The sequence below is a fragment of the Nycticebus coucang genome, chromosome 21, assembly GCF_027406575.1.
Source record: "Nycticebus coucang isolate mNycCou1 chromosome 21, mNycCou1.pri, whole genome shotgun sequence".
Taxonomy (NCBI): domain Eukaryota; kingdom Metazoa; phylum Chordata; class Mammalia; order Primates; family Lorisidae; genus Nycticebus; species Nycticebus coucang.
The window spans coordinates 37175172-37198501 of NC_069800.1; the positions used below are offsets into that span (position 1 = coordinate 37175172).

The following is a 23330-nucleotide window of genomic DNA, read 5'->3' on the forward strand; positions in this document are numbered from 1 at the left end:
GATGTGGCTATGCCTCCATTTCATGCTACCCGGCAGCCTGGGGCCCGGATGGCAACATAGGACCACGGGACAGTGGGGCTGATGGAGAGGGCCCTGACTTTAAGGAACCCCACTATGTAATTGTGGCTGCTTCTGCATCTGCAAGGTGGGCAGGAGAACCCACTTCAGGGGGTGTTGGGGAGGATGAAATTTGATGTACTTACTGGGCCTGGTGGGGTCTGACACCTGGGGTTGGGGAGAGGTGGTTCCAGACTCTGTGCCTGACCCCAGAAGGGCAGTGGAGTGCCCCACATACACACACAGCAGAGTATGGTGGGCTGAGCCACACGCAGCTCCCCGCTTCCCTCTACGTGAGAGATCACTGCCCGCTTGGCTTCTCCCATGTGAGTGTTAGACAGTTTGAGCCCCTCATCACCCCCATTAGAAAAACAACACAGTATAAAGAAAACAGGCCAAGGGTCTCTGTGTGTTTTCATGCTTTAATTCAGAGTTGACTGCTGCAGGTACAACTCTGTCTGAACAAAAGGACAAAGAAGACAAGAGCCAAGACCCCTCCCAACCCCCTTCCCCTGAATCCCCTGTCAAGGGGATGGCCTAATATCTGAGTGCACTGTGACCAGTTTGCAACATCCCCTCAGGTCAGAGAGGGGTTGTGAGTTGACTGGGCAGAGGCCCCGGAACTTTATGTTTTGCCCCACCCCTCCCCAAAGTTCTGTCAGATACCCCTGTGCTAGTGGCAGTTGGGAAGGGCGTTTCAAGTGAAAAGCTAAGTTATCCCTTCAGGAGATATTTGTAATAAACTCTGCTCAAGGCCAGCTCTCTATGCAGAATTCTGGGCCCCAACTCCCAATTCCTGCCAGAGCCCGGACCAGAGGGGCAGCAGGGCTGCTCTGACCTGAGCGTTAGAACTCAGGAGAAGCCGCTTCTGGCCACTGGACTCCATCCAAGAGACCAGCAGTTTCAGAAGGTGGTTGCGGGGATATCATTTCTCAGGACCTAATCAGTTCCGGCCAGAGGCTTGGGAGAAGGAGCCCCCCAAAGACTTCTGCTTCAGAAGCTAAGGGCAGGAGGAAAGGTCAGCCTGGCAGGAGGAAAGGTCAGCCCAGCAGCAGGAGGCATTAAGCAGGAGGGAAGAAGGGAGTTTTGGAGGACACGCACCCCAGACCCCAGGCCCCAGCCTCCCCCAGCCCACATTCCGTGCCCTGCCTCATCAGGGCTTGGAGCCTGAGCCAGCAGGCCCCCGTGCCTCCCCGCCCTGGGGCCACACAGGCAGCCCGCACCTTTGCATAGATGCAGGATACTGAGCACACACTCTCAAGAGCCGGGCCAGGGCCACCAGCCAGCATGGTCACAGGGCCTGTGCAGGCCTGGGTGGTGAGCTGTTTCTTCCACTATCAAGAAGAAAAGCCCATCAGAAGCCCCAGGGAATCCCCAAAAGAGAAAATCCTCCACACTGTGTGCTAGGAACCCCTGGAGAGCCACATGGATCTGGGGCCAGCAGGAGTAGTGGGCAGCAGCCAGGCCCACTCACCCCCTGCATGGGCCTTGGGCCCAACCGCCCTTGCACAAGTGACTTCTTCAGCAGCAGGACAGTCTAGACTAGGGCCCCCACCCTTCCCATGTCCACCAAAATACAAGACACAACAGGAAGGCCACAGATGCAAGACATGGACAACAGGAGCAGAGGGGCTACAAAGCTTGACTAAATTCCAGTGGTGAAAAATATATAGATTTTATGTTGTCAAATATAGTTCATACATTTATTTTCTCAGCAAAGCTTGGACTATTTCTAAGGAGACACTATGTAGCTCCATGAGTACATGGCACAAGAGGCTGGGTCCGTGGTCAGTCCCGGCTTGGCTTTGGATTGATTTTGTCCACTGTCCCCCTCAGTGCTGTTAAGCCCAGTGTCCTCTGGGGCAGCCCCAGCCAGGCTCCAGGCATCTGGGTTTGGTTCGGCTGGGGTTGGGAGTGGGGGTGCTTCACAAAGGATGGCTGGTCTGAGGCCCCAAACGAGGAGGGGGGGGGGACTTTGGAGGCACAAAGCGCAAGGCAGAGGGGCCTCTCGCCCCCGTGGCTGGGCTGGGCACCCACTTCCAGTGCATGCAGGTACCCTGGACTGAAGGGCACAGAGCAGAAGGGCAGAGCTCAGGAGTCAGGCAATGGCTGCTAGAGCATCGGGGGTAAGGGCGAGAGACCTTGGCAGAGAACCAGAGTGGCCCTTAGACCAGAGGGCTGAGTAAGACACAGGGTCCCACCAAATCCCCAAATAGGGGTATAACCTCTAAAGAGTGAGTGGGATGGCCAGATGCATGTAGCCCCTACAGAGGAAGAGAAGTGAGGTTTACTTTGTAAAACAGTATTGGTAATAAAAATGTCAGCAGCTTTGCTGGGGGACTCAGATGTGGTCCCAGGGAAGGAGTAGGGGTCAGTGAGCCTTCTCAGGGTGACTGGCTTTGGGCTGGGAGTGGGCAGGCTGCAGGGTACCTGCCCGCCCTGCCACACCCCTGCCTGGGAAGCACATCCCAGGGCACCCTGCTTTGGCCTGGAAGAACATCATGGCTTCAATACCCTGTCTGGGAATTCTCCTGTCAGAATTCCCCACCCTCCTCTGGAGGCAGATAGGTCTAAGATATAGGAACTCTCATCCCAGAAAGCAAGTGGCCACCTCACTGGAACCCCTGGGATGGCTGAGAAGCAAGCCCCAAGTGAACATAGTGCAAAGCAGAAGTTGGGCCTGAGGCCCCCAGAGAAATTTAGGGCAAGCAGGGGCGGTCATGGCCTGTGGCTTTTCCCACAAGCTAAGGATTCCTGGGTCCTGCTCCGCCTCCCAGACTGCAGATGAGACAGGAGATGGCCTGACCTCAGAAGGCTGGAGCCCTCTGGGTTCCCCACCCCTGCCTTCTCCTTATGTACTGGGGCTCAGGGAAGTGGTCCCACTGCTGAGCTTGCCGGGCTTAGCTCTCTCATGGGAAGAACCACCTGACACACCCAGCAGTGCCAAGAGGAAGTGGATTACAAGGACGGCTTGGGATGAACACAGACACTGAACCCACCCTGCCCTCTGCCACCTCATGCCCCAGCACCGTCTTTCCTCCAGCCTGCAGCCTTGACTGTGCTTCTGAATCTCAAGGTCGGAGCAGTCTGGGGAGGCTGGAGCTCCAGCCCAGGCGCAGTGGTCCAGACCCTGCTCTGAGTCCTGGGTCAGTGATCTGCACTTTGGGCCATACCTGCCTCCAGCTGAGGAGATAATACTGGCCCAGAAGCCTGGGCTGAGGGCAAGGTGGCTGAAAAGAGAAGGCATGGGGTGAGCAGGGCCCTAGACAGGATGGAGGGGCTCTGGTGGGCAGGGCAAGGCAAGCCCAGCTTCCCCAGATGAACATAGCAAGAGACTTCCTGAGCTGGGGCCAGGTGAACAGAGGGACCAGGCTGGGGGACCCTCACCTTCTTCCCTCTGTGGTTTGTCCAGTCGGTGTACCACCTGCCTTTGGTCTCCCTTCTCTCTGAAGTTTTGGGATGCCTTTCCCCAACCCCTACTCCTGCCCTGACACTGTTAAATATCCTGGAAAAAAACAAAACAAAAACAAAACAGAACACAAACAAACAGTTCCACACCCAAAACTAAATAAATAACATGATGCTCCATAGGGACAGATGACAGGGAGAACAGCATCCCTACAATCAGTGGTCAGGCCACAGAAGCTGCTGCCTGGGGGTGGGAGAGCTCCTCAGAGTTGGGAGCTGCCACCTGCTGAGCTCGGGCCAGCCTGGCTCAGCGAGCGGCAGCTGATCCTGCGGATGGAGTGCAAGGCCACGGTGCAGCAGCCCCGCAGCAGGGAGCTGATGTTGTAGATGGGCTGGCCCTGGCGCCGCTGTGAGCGGCAAAGCCAGGCCACCGTGGGCACAGCTGGCACCACCACAGCCAGCAGATCCACAATGTAGTGACGGCTCCAGTAGCTCTTGGGCTCCTTCTCGGCTGCAGCTGCAGCTGCCTCTTCCTCCTCGTCCAAGGGGCACACCACGCTCACCGACTGCCCAGGGTTGGGGTTGGCACCAGGCTGCTGTGGGGTGGGTCCGTGGGTGATGGGCTCCGGGGCATCAAGCTCATCACCCACTGTCACCACCACGGCTGAGTTGGGGTCTCTGGGTCTGGAGGGGAGAGGGATTGGCTCTGAGTGCCTGTCCCCCGACTCAGGGACTGTCCCACAGACCTGGGCCTGGGTCACTTTCTCCAGGATGGTGTCCAGGTCAGGCTGGTACTGCACAAAGTCTGTCTGGATGGCCCGCTCCTGCATGCAGCTGGCCTGCACCCCGGCCTCCATGCCACACAGTAGCTTCTCGTAGGTATTGCTGGCAGGGAAGCGGGGGCCTGGGCCAAAGGAGCTGTGCAGTGAGGCCTCCTCAGGGCCACAGTCCACCCCTGATGACAGCAGGCTGCTGGCCTCCAGTGCATCTGTCCTGCTCAGTGTGTCATCAGCTGCCACATAGCCACTGTCAGCCCCATCCTCGGCTGACGAGTTAGTGGGGTCACCGGGCTGGTGGTCACCACAGACAGCTGGGTCACTCAGCTTGGTATAGGTGGAACTCCGAGTGAGGGAACGGGCGGGGGACCCACCCGCCGACTCCCCGGTACCGTCCTCCTTGGCTATGCCGTTCTGGGCCACCTCCATGCTGTGCAGCAGCGTCTCCAGCTTTTTGTTCTGGATGTTGATATCCACAAAGTACTTCTGCAGCCCCTTGTCCTTGTCAATCAGGTTGTTCTTGACAGTGTCGATGACCTGCTTGAGCTGCTTGATCTCCTTGCGGGCCTCCTTCAAGGCTAGCTGGGCCTCCACACGGTGGCACTCCTCCTCGATCCAGTCCTCCTGCATGCGTGACAGCTGCGTCTTTAGGTCATCGATCTCGGTGTCCCTGTGGGCAGAGGAGACACACACAGGCTCACAGCCTGCCCAGTCTGTCACCACCACCAAGGATAGTGTCTTCAAGGATGAAAGGCCCTGTGCTCCTGCTCAGAGCTGAGACCAGATCAAAGGACTAACACCTTGTTTCCCTTTCTTTTCATTCCACAGGGAGAAGCAAATGTGGGTGGGGGGAGGCACCTAAGGTTCAAGTCAGGAGATGCCCTCATCTGGGAGGGAGAAAAAAATGTCAATAGGAGACACAGCCCACATTTCCACCCACTAGAAGCTGAAATGCAGATGACTCTCGGTGTTTAAATACTTCATCTAGAGTAGAGACAACAAAGAGTCTTCATTATAAAAGAAGCTGCTATAAAAACCTAATAAAATCTTAACATAAAAAACAAAAACTAGATAGAAAATCTCTGCTCTATAGAAAGGGATGTGGCCTCCTACCCAAGCAAGCTGTGAAAATTTTAAATGAAGGGACATTTGGGAAAAGACCTCTATGGAGAGGGTTGTGGACAGCTTTGTTTTTCTGAGAGAAGTGACCATCTTGTCTCCAATGTTTGGGGGGGAGCTGAAAATTTTATATCATCCCCCTCAAGTGAAGGGATGCGAAGTGGTGGATAAAGCAGAACAGAGTGGCTCTCTTTTCTGCGCTAGAAGTTTCTTCTCTGTATCTACTGTTAAGAGGAAAGGCTGAAAAGATGGATGAGAAAGGCACAGAGTTATTCCTGAAAGAAGGGGCAAGCTCCAGGCAAACAGGACGATCAGAAGACTCTTGTTCAGAAATGCTCAGGCTTTTTCAAACCCTTGCATCACAGATGAATCCATGGGGTACAGTGGAGGGAGGGAGGGAGGTGAGTTAGAAAAACATCCCATCAAATCTATACGTAAAACCAGAGCTAGGCTGAATGGTGGCAGACTAAAAGTAGTGAGAAAAGAAGAAAATCATCCACGAGACTTAAAATCCTCTCCTAGGCACTCTTTCTCCAGCACACTTCCTAGTGATACAGCCCACAGGCAGTCTCTCAGCCAAAAGCTTATATCCATGGAAATTAAATCTACAAATGGCATGGCTAACACTCGAGGTCTATGAGCCCAGGAGAGTGAGCACCCCACGATTTTCAAAGTCGGATTGGAAATTCCATGCAGGAAATGGGCCTGGGAATCTCGTTCCTCTATATGCTCAAGGGACTGAGACTGAGGGGCTACAGTGGGCACAAAGTCAGCAAGGGTGTCACCTGGAAGGGGAAGGAAGCAGTGCCAGATGGAAGTGCTCATAGTGGCAATAACAGACATGGGAACAGGAATGGGAAAATACTTGTTCTTCACTCATCCGCCTCAGGGTGGGGGCTCGCTCTGGGGTAACCCTCCTGGCCTCTCATGCTCAGTCCTTGCTCATGCCTTGCCCTGGGAGGCAGAGTGAGTTTGAAAGAAGGAACTGAGCTGCTCGGCTCTGTTCTCCCTGGCTCCCTCTCCTTGGAACCAGCCAGTTTCCAGAGGCTGTAGCTTCTAGCCCTGCCTATGCCTCAGTAAGTCACAGGGCACCACATCTGAACTGGGTCCTGAAGGGAAGCAAGATGGGGGCAGGCCATCACAGGTAGCAGGGATGCAGGATAAGGCAACACAGAGGTGTAAAAGCACGTGGCGTCTTTGAGGAGTAGGAGGCAGACCGCAGTAGGAAGTACAGGCATGAAACCCAATACACAGAGCGTGAGGGGTGTGATAGCACAGCACGTAAGGAGCTGCCACAGGATCCTGTGGGAGCCATGGGCAGAGAGTGAGCAGGGAGTTGAGGTGTGGGCACGCCCATGACGGCATCCTGCCCAAACCACACAGGTCTGCTCTGAGCCACAGGGCTGGCCCTGGAAGGAAGCTGAGAGATGGGCCATCTGTTCCCTGCGGACGTTCATGCAAAAGGCCAAGCAGAACCCCAGCATCATTAGGAAGATGAGGGGAAGGAAAAATAGCAATCCCGGCTCTATGACGAGGTCATAGAATGCCACCTGAACCCTTCTGCAGCTTGAAAACCATAGCAAGTCCCAACTGGATTGGCTGCTTGGCAGAGCTCTGATCAAGAATGATGTGGTCATGGACGCATACTTTATGATCCTATTTATATGAAATCTCCAGAGCAGACAAATCTATAGAGACAGAAAAATGTGTGATTTCTAGGAAATGGGGTGGATGAAGAGAAATGGGGCAGGGATTGTGCTAATGGAGATGGGGTTTGTTTTTGAGGTAGTATAAATGTTTAGTAGGGGCCAGGCATGGTGGCTTACACTTGTAATCTCAGAATTTTAGGAGGCCCAGCTGGGGAAGTAGAGGGCCTCTACTTGTAGAGGATTGAATACCCCTGTAGTCTTGAGAAGGAGCTCAGATGGGCCTGTGGGGCTCCTGGGAGACCCCTGGGAGCCTGGTGAAAGGTTTCTCATGGTCTTACATCAGCTGGAAGCAGGAAGTAGATGAGGACGACGACTTCTGGGGCCTGAACTAGGGGGAAGAGTTCCTTGGAGACTCACTCTGGAGGAAGCACAGGAGGGATAAAGGGTTGTTTCTCCCCGTGCTCCGACTCCCCAGACAGGAGCTAGGGATAAGAAGGAGCCAACAGGGCGGCGCCTGTGGCTCAGTGGGTGGGGCGCCAACCCCATGTACCCAGGGTGGCGGGTTCAAACCCGGCCCGGCCAAACTGCAAAAAATAGTTGGGCGTTGTGGTGGGCGCCTGTAGTCTCAGCTGCTTGGGAGGCTGAGGCAAGGGAATCGCCTAAGCCCAGGAGTTGGAGGTTGCTGTGAGCTGTGTGATGTCACGGTACTCTACCGAGGGCAGTAAAGTGAAACTCTGACTCTACAAAAAAAAAAAAAAAAAAAAAAGAAAGAAAGAAAGGGCCAACAGGGGCTTCCCAGGCTGAAGCTGGAGAGAACTGCTACGGGGTGGGGGTGGGATGGGGATGGTCTGACAGGACAGACTCTCACAAGAGAAACCACTCCCGGCCTGGCCCCCAACAGTCACCTGGAGCAATCAAAGTAAGAAGGTGGGGAAGGGTGTCTGCAAACAGGTTCAGATGAGGCTTTGCTGGGAAGGAGGGAACAGGAGATGCTGGGAAGCCCCAAACTACTCCTCCTTCCCCAAAGAACCCCAGGCCCTGGTTCCTCTGAGGGCAAAGTTGGCAGCTTGTCCCCAAGGATGTCCTGGTCACTCGCTCACCGGTCTTGGAGCCGGTCCTGCGTGTCCTTCAGCCGGGCCCTCAGGTGCCGGATGCATACTTCCTTCTGCTGCAGTGGAGTGAGGTACTGCTCCGGGGTGGGGGGCTTGATGCCATGGTTGTCGCTGCACAGCATGTACTTCATGGAGCGCCTGCAAAGGGACGCCATCCTTAGGGAGGCACAGGTCAGGCAAGGCACAGATGCTGGGCTTCCAGGGAACAAGGGCAAGCCAGCCTAACCATCTTTGTCCCCTTACCAGGAGACACTTCCAAACCAGGACACCTGCACAGGGTCTGTGTGGCCATGGGAATACCCAGCCTTCTGGAAGATGAGTTTTAGTAAAGCTCTTGTGAGTGAGCATCAGGGTGGGGGGCTCAGGGTTCCTCTAGTTAGGGTGGGGAGACATACAAGAGCATGTGTGTGAGCCATGCCAAACGCCTGACCAGTCCTGTCAATTCTTACAGCTGCCCTGGCAGTAGGGTCTGTCTTCATCTTTCAGAGGGAGCTGCTGGCCCCACAGACAGTCCCAGCCATGTCCCCCAGAACTCAGTCTCCTAACCCAGAGAATGAGTTTTAAGGCAAGCAGCTGGGGTCAGAGGGGTGGACTTAGGTCTGCATGGTGGACAAGGACTCACCATGGTAGAGGAGGAAACGTCTCCCAGAGTGGAGGGAGAGCTCTCCTCTCTGATGCCGAGAGCCCTCACAGCCTGGGCACAAAGAAAGCAGGCACGTGTATGTGGGCACAGTCTCCTCACCCATGCCTGTGCACACGTGAGTGTGCACATGTACATACACGTACTGAGAGTGCATATCGGAGTATGCTGATTCCCATTCCTTTTGCACCTGCACACCCACACATGTGGGGACTCCTGTGCCTACACATCCCCACCATCCTGCTACATTCCTGGGCATTCACATATCCTCGGACACCAGCCCGAGCACAGGTGCACACATTCACATGCCTGTCATCTGGGGACACACATCAACACCTAGTACTAGCTCTGGGCATGGACTTGTCGATAGCAGAACTCTGAGGGGTCAGCAGGTTGGGTGTGCATTGCTCCCAGCACAGGGTGGCACCAGTCTTGGGCGTATGTGGCACCCTGGCCCCGTCAGTGCTAAGGAGGAGAAATTTCCACCCAGAGGGCTGTCAGGTCCCAGTCAGGAAGGCAGGGCCAAGCCTTTCCCAAGGAAAAGGAGCACCCCAATTCTGACTAGGCGGCACTTCTACAACAGGCTGCCTCTACTCACAGCTTCCTCACTCTGGTTGTTCTGCTATAAAGAAATCTTCCTGGGTCTTGGCTTAAACCAGCCTGGCTTCTTGTTCCACAGCTAGAGACCCAAGCCTTGCTGAGATCCAACTCTGGTCCTTTAGAGGATAGGGACCCTTAGGCTTAGGGAGTGGCAATGACCATTTATGGGCCTGGAAAAGACAGGCCATGGTGAGGCCTGTTTGCTGAAACAGCCAAGGTGGAGATGGTTTTTAAAGTTGTGTGGAAGCTGTCTAATACTGACTGAGGAAAAAGTATCTGTAAATGGTAAACTGTTGAAGAGAAAGGGGTAATAGAAGTAGAAAGAAGGAAAGGAGAACTTGTTTTCTTTCATGTACCATCTTGTGGTCTCTAAGTTTAACTCAGGCAGGACTGTTTTCTGCCCAGCAAGGGGCAAAGGAGTGGCATAGTTATAGAGTTTGGGGTTCCCCCTCTGGTTTAAGAAATCTCTCTCCAAATGAAAAGCCAGCTACACAGGTCACCCTGAAGCTCACACATTAGTCCTGCACTCATCCTCCTACTCTGCAAGAACTTTGGCTAGAGGGGCACAGACCTGTGATGAGTAAAGTCATGCCTGGTGGTGGAGTGGGTGGTGGTAGTGGAGGAACCAAGATTAGTCAAACTAGTAGGAATCAGAAAGGATTAGAGAGGAAATAACTATTTTAACTTTTTCCATTTGCTTTTATGAGTATTTTTTTCCAACATTTAACATTCGTATATTTTTAGTCACTAGTTCTATCTTTAAAAATATATATATATACACACATCCAGAACGTGCGCCAAAAAATGTATACCCATTTTAAGAAAGAAAAAATTGTACTGAATTTGTAATACTAATATCAATGATGACTGTGATCTTGAATATTGTACCTTGTATTTCTTATAATTGCAGAAGTTAAACATGACTTATGTATTAAAATTTTATTAATACAGTGTTTTCCTTTCTTAAAATGTGTATACATTTTTAATTCAAGAAAAAAAAATATGCTTTAATGCATGATCCTCAGTTGTTCCTACCTTGGAAAGCCTGGCTGTTTGCATTGAGGCCCTGACTGAGGCTCCACCACTCACCTAGGGGCAGGAACCCTTGTGGTGGGCAAAAGAAGACCCTCACATGGAAGCGGTTCAGAGTCTTGGGGCTGAGATTGCCCTTACAGACTAGTTATGAGATATGTTATAAAAATATGTTACAGGCTCGGTGCCCATAGCTCAGTGAATAGGGCACTGGTCACATATACCGGGGCTAGTGGGTTCGAGCGGGGCCCGGGCCTGCTAAACAACAATGACAACTGCAACCAAAAATAGCGGGGCGTTGTAGTGGGCACATGTAGTCCCAGCTACTTGGGAGGCTGAGGCAAGAGAATTGCTTAAGCCCAAGAGTTTGAGGTTGCTGTGAGCTGTGATGCCACAGCACTCTACCTGGGGCCACATAGAGAGATTCTGTCTCTAAAAACAAAAACGTTACTAATGAAAAAATGTTAAAATTTCCAATTATATACGCATCACTTTATGTCCCCAGGCTCTGGGTGGAGTTATGGCCAGGATGTTGGGGCATGGGTTCTGCACTCAAGTGTCACCCATCATGCGTGTTATGGTAGAAGACTGAGAAATGCTGGTAGCTCCAGATATCAGTAGCTCCAGATATCAGGTCATACGCATGACATCCTCTCAGCTGGAAGAGGCAAGACAAGCCTTCCTGAGAGGTACCCCAGCCATGGGAGCTGGACATCTCCTGGTCTTTTCTGGTACACAACCATTTAGTCAGACCAGGCCAAGGGCAGTTATTGTCAGCCATATAGGATGTGTGGATAGTACGCAGATATCAGCTCGCTGAAGCCCCTTCAGCAGCTCCACTTTACAGATAAGGACATGGAGACTCAGGGATAGGAAGTGGCTGAATCCAAAACCCACACTCCCCAATCTCCCACTAGTATCTCAGTGGTGGGGAAACAGAAATGAGGGCTGCCATGACAGCTCTCCCTTCTTCAAGGACCTGTCACCTGCCTCTCCAGCTTGATCCTGCTTTGGGACTCTTGGTCAGCATGAGTTGGCATCTGCCACACTTGTAACACACTTCACCTCCTTCCAAACTAGCTCCACCTGGGCTGCTCTCAGAGTGTCCCCCTGAGAAGCACAAGAAGGCAGACATGGCTATATGCCTCCCAAGACCATCCTGTCTTCTTTCCAGAGCCCCCGTTTTGTTTGGGATGGCACTGTACTGGGAAAACACTAACTCTGCACTAACTGGCCCTGTAGCTAGAGTTAGCCACATGACCCTGTTCCAGCCAGCAAGGTGTTGGCAGAATTTTCTGCTTCCTAGGTTCAGAAAAAACCTTTGAGGGTTTTTGGTCCTTTCTTTTCCTTTTTTTTTTTTTTTTTGAGACAGAGTCTCAAGCTTGTCGCCCTGGGTATAGTGCCGTGTTGTCACAACTCACGGCAACCTCTAACTCTTGGGCTTAAGTGATTCTCTTGCCTCAGCCTCCCAAGCAGCTGGGACTACAGACACCCACAACACCTGGCTATTCTGTTGTTGTTGTTGTGGCAGTTGTCGTTGTTTGGCAGGTCCTGGCTGGGCTCAAACCTGCCAGCTTCAGTGTACGTGGCCGGCACCCTACCCACTGAGATATGGGTGCTGCCAATTTTTGGTCCTTTATATGGCTGAGCTGATGCCTGGAAGTACAAGAGCCATCTTGTGATGACGAGGACAAAAGCTGCACACAAAGGATGGTATAGCAGAAAGAGAGGCGGCGGGGTTCTTGACACTTTAGGGAGCTGCTTACCTCTGGCTTCTTGTTCTGAAAGCATCACTGCCAGTTTGTTTAAACCACTGTCAGCTAGGAGCGGACTCTCAGAGAGGATAGGTCGCACAGCCAATGAGTGTGCTGGGGTCAGAGATGGTCAGAACACCATGCAGCTCCCCAGTGTGCCTCACCCCAGGGTCACCAAACTCCTAGCCAGCACAGCCCCACAGGAGGGGAGGGGCTGATTACCTTGGCGTGGGGCTGCTGTCGCTCCCCTTGCAGGAGCCTGAGTTGCTGCTACTGCTGAGGGAAGAGGTGCCGTAGGCATCCCGCACGCTCACAGGTGGAGAGGTGCGCCTGGAGGCAGGAAGAAGAGGCAGGTGCTCGTTCTGGCTGGTGGGCAGCTGCGGACACTGGGCGAACACTGCCAGGCCGCTGCGGCCCAAAGGGCCCCCACTTCGGGGTCACCGCCGGGGAGAGAAGCAGGGAGAGAGGGGGAAGCACAGATGGGGGCGACAGAATAGACAGTGGAAATCAAGATGGAAAACCAGAATGAGGCTGGTCCTCCTGGCTCCCCAGGGGAAAGAACAGAGGCTGGGCAGGACCACAGACCAAGGGTGGGGGCCCATCTGCCTTTATGAAGGGTCCTCAACTTCCAGGATCTCCCAAACCCAGGGAAGGAGAACTCTGGAAGGACTGAGAAAGGTGGAGAAGAATGGGGCATACAGAAGGCCCATGGGAATGAAAATCAGGGGAGGCCAAGTGAGCTTGAGTAGACAACTGTACAACTTTCTTCCAGCAATTGTGAAAATCAAACAATACAGATGAGACCAAGTCTAATAGGAATCCAGTGGTTTACGCCTTCAGAGAACTTTCATATCCACTGTGTCATTTGAGCCCTTAAACCCTCCAGATTTCCTCAAAGACACACTGCAAATTAGTGCTAGGTAGAGACAGGAATACCCCCTCCTCCCACCAACTGAAGCCAAGGATCTGGGCAAGGGGGAGACTTACCTGCGGGATCCAGCAGAGGCCCTTTTACTCCCGGGCAGGGACATGGCCATGAGGCTGCGGGTCCGGGTAAGGGGCGGGATGGGCGGTGTCCCCGGGGCTGAGGAGAGAGGACGGTTTGGGGGTGCCGTGGGGAAGGCCGGGCCGGGCCATGTCATCCTCTCGCTGGGGCCGCTGCCTGGCATGGCTTCTCCTCTCACCCTTCGGCAGGACACCCCAGGACCTGGCGAGGGCCTAGCAGGCCACAGCTGACTCCACCAATGAATTGAATGGGGCTGGTGTACAGGTTCCCACCTCCCAACTTAAAATCACAATTGTCAGATCCTCAGAGGTGGTGAGAAATTATCAGTCCAACCTAGCGTCCTTAGATGAGTGAGTGCACCCAGGGAGAGCCAGGGCCTGGTCTGAGGTATGGAGGCTGCAGGGGCAAGGTCTCCTGTACACTGGCCAGCACTGAGTCTTCTACTCTACAAGCCAGGCCTGCTTCTTCCCCAGGTCCCTGACATTGATACTACCACCCCCTTGCTGTCCAGTCCTCCCTCCTTGGTGGAGGCTGTAGTCTGGAGGACTCCTGGAGCAGGACCAGGAACCCCAAATTAGGATGGACTGGTCTCGTCAACCATCACCTTCCCAGTTGGCGCGTGGTTCAGGGCTTCCCGTCTATATGGGAGACAAGACAGACCAACATACCAGCACACATATAAAAAGACATATGGATACACACAAACATGAAAAGGTACCATGCCCTTGCCATCCCAAGACGTGCCACATAGGTCTCAGTGAACGTGCTCAGTCAGCGTGCCCATGCCACCAGGCCCTCCTGCACCCGTCTGTGCAAACGTGCATGCTGATCTTGGCATATCCCAGGAACTTAGAGCACAAGCTTGAAGCAGATGAGTAGAAACAGAAGCCCTCAGGGGTAGAAGGGTCCCAGTGGGTGGAGAAACCCTCTGGCTAAGTGGTAAGTAGACTCAGGCCCTCTGGCTCCCACCTAGGAGTCCTTGGGCCACTTTCCTGGAGGCCTGGACCCCGAGGGCACCTACTGGTGTTTTAGGAGGGGAGAAGTCCCATACTGGATGGATTTTGGCTGTTGTAATGAGAAGACTATGCTGGACAACACCCCAGAGCTCCTGGGGTTTGAGGGAGAGGGGCCCGGGCTCTTTGCAGCCAATGTGCTGGTCCTGTGCCAGCTCCACAGACCTCCGTTCCCTCCTTCCATGCTGACAGCAGCGACTGAGGACAAAAGCCTTGCTACAGAAGACTAGGCTGAGAATGTCATGCCCTGGACCTCCCCCCATGCTGGGAAAGAAGCGCTCACCGAGCCCCACACCAGCCCTGTGCCAAGGACTTTACGTACATTACACCATTGACTCCTCCCAACAGCCCTATGAAGAAGCGCTGTGATTAGTCCCCTTTTACAGATAAAGAATCTGAGCCATAGAGAAGGAAGAGACTTGGCCAAGTCATTCCCCAGGAGTATGGGGTGGGGGGCAAAATCCGAACCTGGTCAGTATCAGATGCTGAAGGGTTGGATCTCAAACCCCGGAGTCCTCATCCCAGGGACCACCCCCTTCCCACGTCAGGGCCTCCCTGGAGGAGCCTAGCCATTCTGGTCAGAGTGGACAAAGGCACTGCTCAGATGGCCTGTTTCCTGGCTGTTAGACAGAACACGGTTTGTTCCCCTGGAGGGCCTGGACACAGCCAACATTGTCTGCCCAGAGGTGTTGGGTGCTGGGCTGCAGGAGCTGCCAGCACCATGCCTGTCACCTGAGCTGCTCGCCCCAACCTGGCAATGCTTCCCATGCCTCATGCCCCAATCGCCCAGGGAAGGCCTCCTGGAACAGGAACCATGGGGCAGGGGCAGTTTGAGGTGTGTGTGTGAGGGGAACAACAGTGCTCCTCCAAACCATTAGGATGGCCATACATGCCTCCTTTCCTTCTGGGCACAATGGGACCTTGGCCAGGAACGGCTGGGGGTTGGGGTGGCCAAGGCTTCAAGGATCACCTGTGATAATGAATCCTTCTGTGGCAAGATGACCATGCTGAGTGCTTTCATGTGTCCTGGTCCATTACTTCAAATCCTTCCAAGTACTTTTATCACATTTGAGCCCAAGGTCACACAGCTGCAGTGTAACGGGCTCTGGTTTCTACCCCAAGTCAGCCTGGCTTCACTGACCGCTCTCTCCTTATCATCCCCTTTCTTCTTGCTTTTGGGAGGATGCAGAGAGGCAGCTGTGCCTTCCGGAGCACTTCTCATCAAAGGCAGGACTCATATTTGAGGGAAGGCCTCTCTTTTTCAAGCCAGCTTGTGTAAGTGTTACTAAGGAGCCAGGGAAGTACAGGTGGCATTCTAGGCCTAGGTCCTGGGAGGCAGGCAGGATGCCTGGTTTGCCTTGGAGCTGCATGTGGCCTTGATACAATGAGGGCTTTGTCCCAGCTGTCCCTGCTACTACCTTGCTTGGCAAACCCCTCCCCTCCCACCTCCCTGCTCTTGGATTCCCTCTTCCTTCCTCCCTGGCCTGCGGTAGAGAAGGGGGTGGTTTTTATACCTGGGTACAGTTGACAGTCTCCTGGGAAGCCTGAACCAGCTATTCATCTGGGATAGAGGTGGAAATGGCATTTCCCCTGCTGGGATGGGACCTATAGGATGGGTCCCTCCTGGGAGGGCAGAAGCCACCCAGGCCCAAAGGAAGACACCTTTCCAGGATCCTGTGTAGAAGCCTCAGTGTGTGCCCTGTGGTTTCTCAGGTCCTCCCTCCCCTCTAGGTCCCAGAGAGGAGGCAGGTTGCCATGGTGTTTGTCACCATGCCACCTGCTCATCCTGGAGTCCTATAGGCCTGTCCCTAGGCAGACAGAGGCTGCCACTTGGAATAGAAGGTAGAAAGGAAACCTTCAGCCATGAGAAGCTGGACTCCAATCACTTCATCCTGAGTAAACTCAGTCCCTCCTCAGTCCAGTATCCCTGCATTTCCTCATCTTGTCCACACCATACCTGCTGCATCCACCCCTTTGCTTGGTCCCTCCCATATTTAACATTTCCTGAAGGTCAACAATGGAGGTCTAGTGGGTGCAGAAGGGTCCAGGAAGCAGGTGACTAAAGGGTGCAGAAATTGAGTCACACAGACATGGGCTCAAATTCTAGCTCTGTCACCTTTCAGCTGCATGCCTTAAGTAAATCGCCATTTCTCTGAGCCGTAGTGTCCTCATTTGTAAGTGGGGCTGTAACGGAACATATCTCATATGGTCTGTGAGAATAACATGATCTATTGTGAGTAGGAGTTTGGGTCAGTGCCTCTCACATAATAAATACTCAAAAATTGAAGGAGCCAGTATTTGGGAAGCAATGTGGTGTGAGCTTTAAAACAGAACACATTCAGAGCGTAACAATAATGGCTCAGAATGATCAGGGAAAGCTTCCTCAAACAAGAATTTGCACTGGGTCTTGAGCAAGTGGGAGGGAAGGTATAGCCTGTACACAGACAGTGAATAATTCAACAGCATGGCTGCTCAGGAAACCAGGGAGCCCTGGTGAGAGCCAGAGGCACTGGGGAACAAAGCTGCCGAAGGAGGTAGGGCTAGGCCTGGTCACAAAGAGCCACTTGAGCCAGGATCTTGTCCTGCAGGCAACAGGGCAACAGGGAGCTATGGAAGTGCTCTAATGAAGAGGGGCACAATCATATCTTCATTGGAGTTTTTGTGTGTATGTGTGTGTATATATATATTTTTTAAACAGGGTCTTGCCCTGTTGCCTGGGTTAGAGTGCAGTGATGTCATCATGCTGCTCACCACATCATCATAGCTCACCACAACCTCAAACACCTAGGTTCAAGTGATCTTCCTCCTTCAGCCTTCCAAATAGCTGAACTATAGATGTATGCTATCGTGCCTGGCTAATTCTTTTTCTATATTTTATAGAGACAGTGTCTTGCTATGTTGCCCAGGCTTGTCCAGAACTCCTGGCCTCAAGAGATCCTCCCACCTTGGCCTACCAAGGTGCTGAGATTATAGTTGTAAGCCACTGAGTTTGCCTAGATTTGCATTTTATTTTTTCTGTTCCCCGCTCTATCCTCTATCCAGATTCACATTTTAGAAAGCTCATGTGGTAGTGAGCCTATACAGAGCAGGGCTGAAAAGGGACAACACTAGAGGGAGAGAGACCAGTTAGGAGGTTACTAAAAAACTCCCAGGGGGAGAAATTAGGAAGGCCTGGGTCAAGGCTGTAGCAAGAGCAAAGGAAAACAGGGCTTGGATCCTGCTCAAAATTCCTCAGAAGCCCAAATTAAGTTAAAATTAGAGCAAAACTCTTGATCCTGGTATTTAAGCTCTCCTATCTAATTGGCTCTCTGATGAGCCCAGGATACGCCTGCTTGTAACTCCCAGTTCCATGTCTCTGCACTGCCCTCTGCCTTGTCTGTGGCACCTTCTCTGCATGCCCTTGAGCATATATCACTCTTTCTGTGGGCTCTGCCCACAGCTTTTCCTACAAGGGACTTCTCTCACCACTTACTGTCTCGATCATTTAAGATGCCATGCCTTGGATTGAAACTCAGGGAACACCTGAGTGTTTCCTCTGGGGAATTTCATAATACAAACACAATCAACACACAACTGTTAGTAATGCAATGGTTTCAACAGGCACATTTCATAGACCAAGGAGTTAGATTAGATGGTCTTTAAGGTGCTTCTGAATCGCACATTCTCTGATTCTAGGGCTGTTGAAATGATATACTTCTAAATGATGCTTTCTGCCCCTTCAATTACTAGGACACCTGAGTCTCAGTTTCCACATCTGTAAAATTAGGAAGCTACATTCTTCAAAAAGATGTGACAACATTTTACTCAACAGCAAGTCATGGGGAGGTGCGGGGGGGGGGAACAGGTGCTGAGGTTAATCTAATATTCTAGCTAAGCAGAAGTCCCTATATGAACTATAAATTATATTTCTTCAAAGAATTAGACATCAATAAAAGAAGAATACTACCCTGAAATCCAAGGGAACAGAACAATCTGTATCTGATGACTCAAGCCACTGACAGCTGTGGAAAGCAGAGCACTGCAACCAGCAGAACAGAACTTGAGAGACATCTTCTCCCTGCCAAGGCAACCCTAGAACGCAGAACATTCCGCCCATCCAACAGCAGAGTGCCTGGTGCTCCTAGAATGCTAATGCAGAGAAAAGTGGGAAAGAAAGACAGGCTGGAAGTATGCCAGCAGCCACACTTCAGATCTCAGAGGACTAGCACTACCAGGGCTATTCAAAGCTGAGTTCAGTAAACCCTGTACTGACTTCACAGTCTCATCAGCTCAGCTGCTATGCTCCTCTGCTCTTTGTCAGCAAAGCCCAAGATCTTCCTTCCTGGACTTGAGAAGAGAGGCAGCTGTGGCATTTTTCCAGCTCTACTGCACAATACCCTGAAAGCTGGACCCATAAATAGGGAGTCACTGAATTTCTTCTTCTCATTGTGGCAACGCCAACACAGTGGCAGGGCAGATCCACAGCTTGGCCAAATGTTGCAAGGGGTTCCCAAAGGCAACCAGGATGGGACTGAGGGCTAAAGCAGCCACTACACAGGAAATGTCTCTCTCTGTAATGAGACTCGGATTCCAGAACTGCAGAGCATAGAGCCTAGGTCTTCAAACCACCCATGAGGACTTGCTTCTGGGATTGCCAAGAGGGGTGGGCTCAAGTCTCCTTCCCCATTTTACTTGAAGAGGCTCCTCCCATATTATTCTACATATGAAAGATAAGATTACTTTTAAAAAAGTGTTTTTTAGGCTATGTCATTTATATTTTCCACAATGAAATACTACTTCACATCCACTAGGATGGCTACACGTATAACAAAAAAAATGCAGACAAGTGTTGGCAAGGATGTGGAGAAACTGGAATATTGCTAGTGGGGATGTTAATGGTGAAGCTGCTGTGGAAAACAGTTTGGCAGCTCTTCAAAGAGTTAAATGGAACTGCCATATGAAACAGCAATGCTACTATGACACATAGACCCTAAAGAATGGAAAACATGTGTTCAGACACAAACTTACACAGGAATATTCATAGTAATGTTATTCTCAATAGCCAAGAGGTAGACACCACCCAATGTCTATCAACAGATGAATGAGTAAACAAATGTGACATATCCATGCAACACAATATTATCTAGCCATAAAAAGAGTGAAGTGCTGATCCATGCTATGACTTGGATAAACCTTGAAAATAGTATGCTAAATGAAAGAAGCCAGACCCCAAAGGCCATGTTTACATGATTCTACTTATATGAAATGTCCAGTAGAGACAAAACCACAGGGACAGATTAGCTGCTGCTGAGGAAGAAGGAACAGGGAATAACTAATAATGGGTATGGAGTTTCCATGGGGATAATGAAATGTTTTAGAATTCAATAGTGGTGATGGTTATACAATTTTTGTGAATATATTAAACCCCCTGAATTGTATATTTTTAATGGGTGAATTTTATGCCATATGAATTATATCTCAATAAAAACAAAGTTTTAAAATGTACATTTTAGACAAACAGTTGTAATAGATAGGCATGGACCATCAAGGAGGAGGGAATTGACCAGAAAGGCTCAGCAAGTCATAGCAGAAGGGGAACCAGAACCAGTGCTGCTTCCTTCACCTGACTTCAGGCAGCTGCGCCCAGGGTCCTTCCCTGGTGGCTCTGACTTTGGGTCAGCCTGGAAGAGACACGCTGCCCCTGAAGTTCTTGCATGTCCACCACCCCCATCAAATCCTCACAAGTTCCCTTTAGAGGGAGGTCAGGAAGAGACTATTCCATCTGAAACGTGGGAAACCTAAAGCCACAGAGGTTACAAGAGTTGCCCAAGGTTGTCCCTTGGACTTCCAGGATATGGGACCTGCATTTCTACTGCATCATGAAGTTCTCAAAGTACAACAAACTGAGGACACAGCATTTTGCTGCATAAAAGAAAAAACCTACTTTCCTAAGAAAATCTTTAAAATGTCAGGGTGGAGATAAGCAGATATCCTTGCATCCTGGGCTCATCATGCTTCTATCAAAGCAGGACATCACAGAAACAAGAGGTAAGCATACTTACAGAGGTTGTTTAAAAAGAAATTCTACACATGCCTTCACCTCACCTGTGTAAGTCTTTCCATGTTCCTCAAAGAATCAGCTTTGTAGGCAAAGGAGAAGCCCATGAGGACCACTGCTGTTGCCTCTTCCAACAACTGCTGCATTCTACCCAGCAGCCCAGATGCTGTGTAAGCCCTCCAGAGACCCTCAGCTCCTCTAAGCCATATTATGTGATCTTTCTTGGTGACCTTGGGCCTTTGACCTCTTTAGGTCTCAGCTACCTCATGTATTCTGTGAAACACCCTCCTGGCCCTGCCTGTTTCTTTGGGATCTAACCAAGGTAATGAATGGAGGGATGGAGGCAGTTCTTGGAAAAGTAGAGGACTAAACATTTCTTTCTATTACTACCACTACCTACCTCTTGAAGGGGCTCTCTCTTTTTCCCTTCTTCAGAGATAATTCTTCCTTTATTGCCTCATTGAAAGTCAGAGCAGGCCCAGATGCCAGTGACTCTGAAATTTTTGGCACTTTCTGAGGATGGCTCTCCAGGGCAATGTCTGAAAGACCTCCTGAATTATAGGGAGCAGAAAGGGAACATTTCCCCATCATCATCATCCCACCTGCTCCAGGGGTGCCCCTCTATAGATGCCCATGAAGAGGTATGGGGGACAGAGGGGCCATGGTGCCAGCCCCAGCTTAGTGGCTGCTTGGCAAGTGGCTCCCAGGCAGATGGAGGCCCTTCAGCAACCTTGGCTGCAGCATATGCCTCACTGGGCTTCCTGACTGATAGAGCTGTCAAGCCTCAGCCCAGCTCCTTTCCCAGCCTCCTTTTCCCAAGGTTCCAGCTCTAAACCATCATAAGAAGGGGAAGCTAGTAGGACTTTATCCCTATGGATTCTCCCTGTTTTCAGATTTCTGCCTTGGTTTTAAGGATCCTTGAGTCCTATCTCTCCCCCTGGCATTTACCCCAAATACCAATAGGACTGATACACTCCCAGCCAGAATTCTAGAGTGGAAAGGATCTTAAGGTAGACCTTGTTACAGCTCATTATTTCATAGAAAAATTATGTTATAGCTCATTTACAGAAAGAGCATGCTATTTTCCTGAGGTTACCCAGCAAGTAGGGAACAGAGCCTGGCCTTGGGGACAGATACCTGACTACTGAGAAGTCTTCTGCACTGCAGCCCTCACCTCTTTCCCCTATTTAAATCCACATGAAAGTTCCAGAAAATAAGAACGAAGGGCAGCTTTTCAAGTAAAGAACTCTTGGAAGGAAAGCCTAAGGTTAAGATAGGAAAAGTCCTGCCAACTTTAAGGCAGCTCACAAATGACACACTTGAAACCGAGGCCCAGGGAAGAAGGGAATACCATAAACTGATCACAAATACAAACATGATGGCAATAATGAGGTTCAGATTCAACTCCAGGCTTCCTGGTCACTGATGCAAAAAGTGAAAATATGGTCAGCTTTGCTGTTCACATTACTAGGGGAGATTAGGAAGAAAATTAATTCTTTGGGAGAGATCTCCCTAAAATGAATGTTAAAAGAACCATTTTTGAGCCTGGGCAAAATAGTGAGATCTTCTTTTTTACAAAAACTAAAAAATAAGTTAGGTGTAGTCCCAGCTACTTGGGAGGCTGAGACGGGAATTGAATCTGAACCTTGCTTGAGCCCAGGAGTGTGAGGCTTCAGTGAGTTCTGATGATGCCACTGCACTCTAGCTCAGGTAACAAAGTGAAATTATGAGGAAGGAAGGAAAGTGAGAGAAGGAAGAGAGAGAAGGAAGGAGGGAAGATGGTATAGGGTGCAGGGCAGGAATCTATTGGGAATCTGTGAGAAGAATCCTGAGGTAGAAGAAAGATGGTGCCCTCAGAGCTCACTCAAGTTGCCCTGTGTGCGCTGTGCTTTTCTCATGTAAGATTAAAGGACCCATGGACTGCAAGGATCAAAGGACTAAAGAGATGTGGAAATGTCATTTGACCTTCCTGAGACCACCGCCCCTTTTCCATGAAAATAGTCCTACCCAATCTGAGATCAGAGAGCTTTCATCTTCCTGGAAATCCCAAACAGGAAACTATGTAAATCACATTGTCTCATGCTCATTCATGCTTTCTGTCTCTCCTGGCATTTCATGACAATCTAATTCAACTGCCACATTTTCTAAGCAGAAAAGTGAAGACTTGCCAAAGGCCACAATGGGAGCTGTACAAGCAGGGGACTTGAGGCTGAAAGGTGGGCTAGTTTATTCTAGTCCCACCAACAGCTCCAGGCATGATGTTCCTGTTGGAAGCCAGGTCTCATCTATCTTCTTGCAGTTCCTAGGGGCTTAGCATGAGATGCAGGGCCCAGCTCACCCAACTGTTCCTGTTTTAGCCCAGGAGCCATGCCCATCTCATATCAGCATCACAGCTGCATCCTTTGCTCCCAGCTCCTTTCTCCCTCTTCAGCTTCTAGCTGCTCTACTGTCCTCATCAGCAGATCACCATCCAGCTGATGTCCAGTGGCATTTCCCATGTCATGCTGAATTCTTTCTTCTTTGATAAGATCCAGGGCCTTTAACAAGTGTGGCTCATGCTTGCCTTTGATTAATAACCCCCATCCCTAAGAAGTCTTTCTTCCCTGGAAAAGTCGCCACACCTCTTAATTTAGCCAAAGTAAGCATTTTAAAATGCTTTAAAAAGGAGATTCTGAAAACATATATGTCCTATTTTAAAAGATCTTTGGGCTCAGCGTCTGTGGCTCAAGCGGCTAAGGCGCCAGCCACATACACCTGAGCTCGCGGGTTCGAATCCAGACTGGGCTCGCCAAACAACAATGACGGCTGCAACCAAAAAATAGCCGGGCAGTGTGGTAGGCACCTGTAATCCCAGCTACTTGGGAGGTGGAGGCAGGAGAATCGTTTGAGCCCAGGAGTTGGAGGTTGCTGTGAGCTGTGATGCCACAGCACTCTACCCAGGGTGACAACTTGAGGCTCTGTCTCAAAAAAAAAAAAAAAAAAAACTCTTCGTTTCAGAATGAGTTTGTACCCATTACCTAGAGGCCAACTAACCTAACAGAAAGAAATGATGCGTTGGGGATCAAATATGCCTGGTTTTGAATTTCAAACTCCACCACCCACTACCTTTATGACAGTGGGAATGCCA

General features: G+C 51.0%; 1 protein-coding gene across 6 annotated transcripts in view; it reads right to left on the reverse strand.

The window, feature by feature from the left end:
- Positions 1 to 188: 188 nt before the first annotated feature.
- SNPH (syntaphilin) overlaps positions 189 to 23330 on the reverse strand; it is a 40778-nt gene continuing 17636 nt past the window's right edge. For 2 of the 6 annotated variants that reach the window (XM_053574442.1, XM_053574443.1), the window contains 4 exons: positions 13135 to 13791; positions 12370 to 12576; positions 8110 to 8259; positions 189 to 4911 (listed from right to left, as the gene is read on the reverse strand). In XM_053574442.1, coding sequence (XP_053430417.1) covers positions 3729 to 4911; positions 8110 to 8259; positions 12370 to 12576; positions 13135 to 13316 — 1722 coding nt within the window. In that variant the 5' untranslated portion in view covers positions 13317 to 13791 and the 3' untranslated portion in view covers positions 189 to 3728. Of the gene's footprint in view, positions 4912 to 8109; positions 8260 to 12369; positions 12577 to 13134; positions 13792 to 20250; positions 20276 to 23330 lie in introns of those variants that run through there. The other 4 variants (XM_053574446.1, XM_053574445.1, XM_053574444.1 and 1 more) reach the window with 4 other exon arrangements.